Source organism: Hordeum vulgare, chromosome 7H (assembly GCF_904849725.1).
Source record: "Hordeum vulgare subsp. vulgare chromosome 7H, MorexV3_pseudomolecules_assembly, whole genome shotgun sequence".
Lineage (NCBI taxonomy): Eukaryota > Viridiplantae > Streptophyta > Magnoliopsida > Poales > Poaceae > Hordeum > Hordeum vulgare.
In genome coordinates this window covers 184,237,609-184,245,932 of record NC_058524.1, presented here as the reverse complement: position 1 = coordinate 184,245,932, position 8,324 = coordinate 184,237,609, and the positions used below count along the sequence as shown (strand labels likewise).

Genomic DNA, 8,324 nt, shown 5'->3' with positions numbered 1-8,324 from the left:
TACTTCCTTTTATCTCTGTTTGTTGCTGTTTCGGTGTGGTGGTTCTATGAGGCCTTAACCGAACGACTTTTTGACTGTGTACTACAAGCTCTGACCGGCTCCGACGGAAGGGAGAAGGAAGGGGGAGGGGTGTGGGTTGATGACGGCGGTGCGTCTTCGGCTCGTTTCAGTGTTTGTAATCGTCGCTCGATGGTATATCAATCTGGTTGTAGTTTTTATTATTTTCGGTGTTCGTTTTTCTCTTAAAAATAAAGAAGAATAGTAGTCAATACGAGGCAAGGACTCCAGAAAAAATAATACCGATTGGAAGGTTAAGAAAAGAAAAACCAGCAACCCTCGCGTGTAGTTTGTTTGACGATCATGTGGGAGACTTTTCCGAGGTGATTTAGGCCGAGGTAGTACATACGGTCGACGACTCTGACTGCAGCAACCCACTGACCTGACCAGTGACCAGACCCAAATCCAACTTGGCTGCCGGGCGTGGAATCGCGGTAGATTCCCAGCGAAATACAGAAGTTCTGTCCGACACCACGCGCTTTGCAGGTGGCGGAAATCCAAAAGCCCGACCGGTCGACCACCAGCCAGCTCCTCCGTCCTCTCCCCCCCACGCCCGGCGTCCCACCGTTACCGCCGTCGCCGTCGCCGTCGCCGTCGCCGTCCGGCGCATCCCGTCTCCCCCCTCGACCGAACAGTTGGCCAGTTGGTGGATCCACCCCAGCCTGCAAGCGAATCGGGAAGAGGAGGAGGGAGCAGATCGAAGGTCGGGGAGAGTCGCCGGCCATGGTGAAGGAGACGGGCTACTACGACGTGCTCGGCGTGATCCCCACAGCCAGCGAGTCGGAGATCAAGAAGGCCTATTACATCAAGGTAGACCTCCCGCTCCTCCTCGCGGCCGCTTGCTTTGCTGCGTTTTTTTTTCTTCTAGTATCTGATTCCTTCTGCTTCTGGTGGTGGTGGTGTTGCAGGCGAGGCAGGTCCACCCAGACAAGAACCCTAATGACCCGCAGGCAGCAGGGAAGTTCCAGGTAAAGTGTTTTGCCTTTGCCCCTTTACTAATCTGCCCACCTTTCGCTCAGCTCACAGCCGAGCTGCTGTACCAAGCAACTCGGCCACTCATCCCATAGCGTAGAATCCTCGATTCAACCCGATTATAGGCGTACCTGTTTGCGCCAAAACGCAAAGACTTTGGATAATGCCAGCAGCCCCCAGTTGGGTTTTGTGAGCAGGTGTTCTTGTTTGACTAGTCTGTTGGTGCCCATGGTAGCTTGCCTTCCCTGCTGATCCACGACTCGTTTAAGTGCTTCTCTCGAGGACACATTCATCAAATTAAGGAGATAATGGAAATAAACTATTGCAACAAACAATGTTAAATAACACTTTTGATTTACTTCTTGGCATACATATTTAACGAATCAGTACTTGGCTATCATTAAACAGTGAACCTTATGTACCGTCTTGTAGAGAGTTGAGACCTGTGTTCTTAAAAAAAGAAAAAACATTGCCAACCACTGGTCAATCGAGTGTGAATCTCCATCAGTCAAACTATATTTTTTTGTTGCTACTCTAAGAGCATCTCCAACAGACGTGCGCAGGCGTGGCGCACAATTTTTTTTACAGCGCGCGCAACGGCCGTTTTTGTGCCTGAGCAGGCAGTTGCTTCACTAGGCGCTGCAAATTTTTAGCGCGCCAGCGTGCCGCTTCAGCAAACGCTATGCCGCCGGCGCAGAAACAACACATACAAGATGATCTCAAACATCCAAAATTTGCAAAGTTCACACAAACAAGATTAAACCACAAGCAAGTTCATGACAAACAAGTTCACACAAACGATAGAAAGGCCGACGGCTAAACTACTACTCGTCGTCCTCCTCCGACTCGGTGGTGTCGGAGGTGTCCTCCGACTCCGACGTTGTAATGAAGGCATCATTCCACCGTTCATCGTCGTACCAAGTCGACGCTTCTTTGAGCTCAATGTTGAAGAGCGCAGCCTCCTTCCGTGTACGCCTGTCCTCGTGATAGGAGGCTCGCTCTGCCCCCCTTTGCGCGTAGAATTCACGCTCATTGATGACGTCCTTCGGGAAGCGTTGGCGCCACACCGCCATGGCCTCCTTGTCCATCTCAGCGATGCCGAGGCGGCGCTCCCGCCTCCGGTTCTCGCGACGGTCCTCGTCGGTGACAAACCGCGGGGTAGGTGCGGGCTCTTGTGCCCGCTCCCGCGTCGCCACCTCAGGGAAGTTCATCTCCCTACGAGGACGCCGGAGGCGCCACGCCGCAGACGCGCGGGCGGCCTCGTGGGCAGTGTCGAACGTGCCGAGTGTGAGGGGCGTCTCACCGGAGCGGATCTCAGCGCGCGCGGGCGCCGCGGTAGCCCGAACTTCCCCGGCGGCGTGGCGACATGGTGGTGCGGCGGCGGCGGCGAGGCGAGAAAGAAGAAGCGTGCGAGGAAGAGCGGCGGAGAGGGCGCGTGGCGAGGCAGAGCGGTGGAGAGGGCGCGTGGAGGGGCGCTGGATTTATAGCGCGCGCCCCTGCTTTTTCCCGCGCGCGCCCCTTTGTTTTTGCACGCCACTTTTTCCCGTGCCTGCTGGAGTGCGCTGCGCGGACGCGTGCGTGCTAAAAGCCCTGTTTTTCACGTGCACTTTATTTGGCGCGTATGTTGGAGATGCTCTAAAAACTGTAGATTTCACAAGTATACGTATGCTTTCACATTATGCAATTTGAAAAATAAGAAGCCGCACCAGTTCGCCTAAAAATGATTTGGCACCTTCAACCCTGCATATGCCATATTGTCAGGGTCGATGCGAAAGAAGCTACTGGTAAGCTTCAACTGGCCCAACCATGTGAAATTGTGAACTGCTCAACAACAAAACTTGGTAATGAAGCTCAGGATATTAAAAAAAAAATTACACTCTTCAGTAGTAAACCTTTCTGGCTTTCATCAGTCAATCGTTATTTTCATGCATGAAAGAGATTTTTTGTTAGAAACATGCGTGAAAGGTTTGATGCAGTGGTGAAGTACTACCCACTTGTGCCAAGAAGTCCTGGGTTCGACGCGGCCTCTGCATTGCACTGTGCAGGGGTAAGGCTTGCCTCATATAATCCTTCCCCAGACCCTACCTTGTGTGGGAGCTTCTAGCACCGGGTCTGTCCTTAAACACGAAATAGTTGGGTGCTAGTTATTGTATGTGCGTCTCGTCTCCTTGGGCGGCTGCTGGAGTAGGTTCTTCACTTTTAAGGAATCGTGAGAGCAACTGAAGCTGCACTCATCAATACGAACTTCACACTGACCTATATATTCTAGTTCAGATTCTGATGCAGTCATGAGGGTTTGATGTTCTTACTAGTATTGCTATATTCATCAGGAAGATCTAGCTAGGCCATTTAGACCAAAATAGGCAGATTAACCATTTGGAGAAGCCAATTGGTCTGAGCCTGCAAGTAGGAAAAAATGACCTTATGTTCATAAATAACTATGAGGCTATGATGTTATGCTAATCACACGCCACATGATCTTTCTTTTATATTTTAAACTGTTCTCACTATGTACTACTCCCTCCATCCCAAAATAAGTGTCGCTGCTTTAGTACAAAATTTGTACTAACTTAGTACTAAATTTGCATCACTTATTTTGGGACAGAAGGAGTACTTAGCTGTAAGTACATTGTTATACAAAAAGTTGTTGCATAATCAATTAGTCTGTTGAACATTGCTACTCCATAGCTGCTGTAGTTTGTATTATGTGCTCATGGCAGTTTTAAAATGAGAATTGATTCTATTGACTTTATGAGAAAGAATATTATGATGCGTTCCTATTTTTTCTTTAGTATAAGACTATTGTTTACACAGAGAAATTATGATTGCAGGAACTAGGGGAGGCATACCAAGTGCTTAGTGACCCCGCTCAGCGCCAAGCTTATGATGCACACGGGAAATCTGGCATCTCAACGTATGTTTGATTTCCATTGACAAATTATCTTAGAGGTTTTCAGAAACTTTAGGGCTGTGGGCTTGACACTTATGGCGAAGCAGCATGAGTACTGTTAGTCGGGGCTTTTGTAAAGGACTAGAGGCAAATATTTTTTTTTTCAATCCAATTGATGCAATTTTTGAAAAAAAAAAGTTTCACCTCATATTATAAATAATCTTATGATACTCATATTCTCACTAACTTGTTTGTTAACATTCTACAGGGATGGAATAATTGATCCAGCAGCAATTTTCGCGATGCTATTCGGTAGTGAGCTTTTTGAGGATTATATTGGTCAATTGGCAATGGCGTCAATGGCTTCACTTGATAATTTTGACGAAGATGAACAGATCGACACAAAAAAGTTGCAAGACAAAATGCAGGTTTAGTTTAGATAAATTCTATGATCATTTACTAATATATGCACCGACTCCATGACCATTAGTTTGGTTGTTGATCAGATTTCTATCAATCTTCATTGCATTTAATACTCTTTCGACCACTAATCTGCTGAATGGTAAACAACGACCGCAGGCTGTTCAAAAAGAAAGAGAAGAGAAACTTGCAGAGATACTTAAAAACCGGCTGCACCTTTATGTTCAAGGAAATAAAGAGGAGTTCGTTCGGCTTGCTGAGGCCGAGGTGTCCAGACTTAGTGATGCAGGTTTGCTCCCTTCTTCCTTGAACTCTGGATCCTTTCCCCTTGTTTGTCCTGCCTATTGCTGTAAGAATTTAGCCGGCAGTTGATATGTTTGAAGCAGCTGCAATTTCAATGGTTCAGTGTGTGATTACCTTATTTGATGTGTTCACGAGCGTAGTGTTATGTGATGACATTCTTAGAATCGTCTGGAAAAAGCAGTTACTGTTTTTTCGACGGGGTAAGTTGGCAGGGGTAACAGCTGCTTCTCATTTGGCTTAACTAAAAGCAATCAACTTTATAGTCCCTCTTATCTGCTTACTAAAAATAATATTTAATGAATTACATCTTTGTTGACGTCTTGTCTGAAGCAAAGGATGCATGGAAGATCTAAGCTGGACTGTAGGAACACTCCATAGTCCTAAATTGCTCTTCTTCTCTCCGAAGTACTCCCTCCGTTCCAAAATATAAGACCTTTTAGGTATTTCACTAGAAGACTACATACGAAGCAAAATGAATGAATCTATACTCTATAATATGTCTATGTACATCCGTATGTAGTTTATAGTACAATCTCCAAAAGGTCTTATATTTAGAAACGGAGGGAGTACATGATAATGCTATAGTTAGACTAGAATGTGTTTACTGAACCTTTTCGTAACTGTTTAATGCTTTTGCTTTAATAAATTATCTTTTTTATTCTCCTGTACGCTCTGTTGGATGGACCCTTGATATCTGTAATCTGAAATTCCTCCCTCTTTTTGTCATGTTGTCGTTGTCCTGCAGCATATGGGCTTGTTATGCTGAATACTATTGGTTATGTATATTCAAGACAAGCTGCAAAAGAACTTGGAAAGAAGGCAATATATTTGGGGGTTCCGTTTGTAGCAGAATGGTTCAGAGACAAAGGCCATTTTATCAAATCCCAAGTAACAGCTGCAGCAGGTAAAATTGTCTCATTGATATTTTGTGAGCTTGTTTTGGTATGTTTTATCTCGATTGCATACGTGATACGGTGCAGCTTTGGGTACTGTGAGTGTTCATGCTAGTATCATGTTGGTGACAAAATTCGGTTATCTTGCGGTACTGCAGGTGCAATAGCTCTTATGCAGCTGCAAGAAGACTTGAAGAAGCAGATGGGTGCTGAGGGCCAGACCACAGAGGAAGAACTTGAAGTTTACATGCAGAACCACAAAAAAGTTATGGTTGATTCCTTGTGGAAGCTTAATGTTGCTGACATAGAAGCAACCATATCACATGTCTGCCAGATGGTCTGTCCCAGCTTACCTGCTACCTTTTCATGCATGTTATGTGCCTTGTATTCTTGAGTACTTAAAAATCTGGTTAGCACTGATTTGTAACATTGTGTTGATACCAGGTGCTTCAGGACCCCTTGGCCAAGAAAGAAGACCTGCGTCTTCGTGCCAAAGGACTGAAAACTTTAGGGAAAATTTTCCAGGTATGTCGTTCGTTTGTTCTATTCACGTGTTGATAATGTAGTAACATTTCATCTAATGAGTTGTATTTCTTCTCCATGTAGGGGGTTAAGCTCAACACTAGCGAGGGGGAAGCGTCGCAAATGAAGAATATAGATAACATGGATGACAATGCCGGCAGCTCCCCTGATACGTCGCCAAAACGGGAGCCATCATTCAATCCCATTCCTAACCCTCCTCTTACCCAGGTAGTTGCCCCTGAATTGTCATCTCTTGTGAAATTCCTGAAAACATTTGTTCCTTTCTCCCATTGTAAATGCATTATCATTTTGACTTAGTGGAGTCGTATTGAACTTGGGCCAGAACTGTTTCTTGTTTTGTCTTTTCAAACTAACCTGGGCCAGAGTTAATATAGTGGAAACTCTTACCTGCTCTCTTTTTCCTTCCTTCCACACAAGACATTGATAATTCATTTTCTTCTGTTGTGCTAGAGTCCATATGTGGAGGCCCCCCAGTTTGGTGGAACCTATTGTTCGTTCAACTTCCCAATGCCGACGGCTCCACCAGGTGCGCAGAGGGATCCGGTGCCTTGACGGCCACACCAGATTTCATGTACCATTATTTCATGTAATGTCGCCTGTGCATGGTGCATCATTTGTACCCGTGGTAGTAGAGGAGACGGATGAGTCGGAATCAGTCAGATATAACCTCACTATTTCTCCGGTTGTGTAGCAGCCGCGTATTGCCTGTCTATTGTGTACAGTTGTGTTAAGGCTGCTGTTACAGCAGCAGCAGTAGGTCACAATTGTTGTACATGATTTGGTGTTGTCATTCCTGAGCTGAGGTTTCTTGCTGACTTTGAGGTTTACATGTCTGCGCTTTCTGTTGCAACTGCCCCTTTTTGGCCGATGAAGCGCGTCTAATGATGAACGGTCGTGCTGTGCAAAGAAGTTGATGTCCTGTTTAGAATGCAGAAACTGTACATTTTTTAGGGCCCCTGTTTGATTTGATGAATACCAGAAGGACCTGGAGGATTTTACAGGATTGCATGGGTATGCAATGTTCAATGGGAAAAAGATACAAAATTGGAAACCATAGGAAGCGTCACATGAAAAAGAGAAGGAAGGAAAAAAAATTGACGCGTCGTTGATCACACCATACGGAGAACAACTCATGAATATGGATATGGATTTTTAGAAAAGGATATGAATATGAATATGGATATGGATATGGATGACTATTGGCATGATATATGCGTTCTCATCAATAGATACGACTCATGTTACTCTTCCATAGTTAAGTGCAAAGTGGCATATGAAATTTTTGGCACGGCAATCCATGGGGAATATGTGGTGTTTTCATGATTGATGCTACAATTCCCCCAAGCAATGGCACAACTAAAAGGTTTTCAAGATCTTTGAATGTTTTTAGTGATCTGATGCAATAGATATATTCCATGTTACTCCCTCCGATCCATATTACTTGTTGATTGAGTACAAAGTTAGTACAACTATGGCATTGACATGTGCCTTTGTTCAACTAGACTATCAGAGCTCCATCATGGCAACTGGATGAACTCAGACCCGATCTAGACAACTTGAGGAGCAACTTAGAACTATGAGAGAATTCATGGGTAAGATCCAAGCAGATCTAGCCGAACGGATGCAACAATGGGGTGAAGAGTTTCAAGCTCAAAAACATTTACAATAACAACGGTTTGAGAAGCAAGTAGTTTTTTTTATTTTTGGAATACATAGAGAGGTTAGTGGCTTCAACTCACAAAAGGAGGGATAGATGCAACACCTTTTTACCCCCAAAAAATAACTTTGTACTAAACGAACGACAAGTAATATGTATCGGAGGGAGTACAAAATTTCAATAGAATGGACAAATAAATTCGTCTGTGAATACTTCTATGTTGGAGTTTTTATTTGAATTTGTATGATAAGTTCAATATACATCATGTCGACTCAGTTATTGTCTTAGAATTTGCTTGGTGGTGTTTGTGTGACTTGGGAACAACTCACAACAGTTTCTTTTGGAATCATGCCATAGTTCACAACTTACGATAGCTTTTTCAGAATCCACGTACAACCAAACACCTTGATTCTTAGGAAAAGTTGATGAAAATCGTAGGAACGGGAAATTTTTCTATAGTAACACTATTCATGCATTTAATTCAAACAACTGGACTATATGAAAAATGGAGCGGTTTTTCTTTGGATCAAAGTTTCATAGGAAAAACAAAAGATTGAAAATCCACTCAAACCTCCTTTTTACATTCCTA

At 44.4% G+C, this 8,324-nt stretch overlaps 1 protein-coding gene across 1 annotated transcript; it reads left to right on the top strand.

The window, feature by feature from the left end:
• Positions 1 to 467: 467 nt before the first annotated feature.
• LOC123408483 (chaperone protein dnaJ 10-like) lies at positions 468 to 6,905 on the top strand. The gene is made up of 10 exons (XM_045101584.1): positions 468 to 867; positions 966 to 1,025; positions 3,861 to 3,943; positions 4,188 to 4,347; positions 4,499 to 4,628; positions 5,388 to 5,546; positions 5,694 to 5,872; positions 5,980 to 6,060; positions 6,142 to 6,285; positions 6,529 to 6,905. The coding sequence occupies exons 1-10, from the start codon at positions 781 to 783 to the stop codon at positions 6,628 to 6,630; spliced, it is 1,185 nt and encodes a 394-aa protein (XP_044957519.1). The 5' UTR covers positions 468 to 780; the 3' UTR covers positions 6,631 to 6,905.
• Positions 6,906 to 8,324: the final 1,419 nt, after the last annotated feature.

Coding starts and splice junctions, on each gene's coding strand:
- LOC123408483 (XM_045101584.1), top strand. CDS start 781: ATGGTGAAGGAGACGGGCTACTACGACGTGCTCGGCGTGATCCCCACA. Junction 868..965: donor AGAAGGCCTATTACATCAAG/GTAGACCTCCCG, acceptor GTGGTGTTGCAG/GCGAGGCAGGTCCACCCAGA. Junction 1,026..3,860: donor AGGCAGCAGGGAAGTTCCAG/GTAAAGTGTTTT, acceptor TTATGATTGCAG/GAACTAGGGGAGGCATACCA.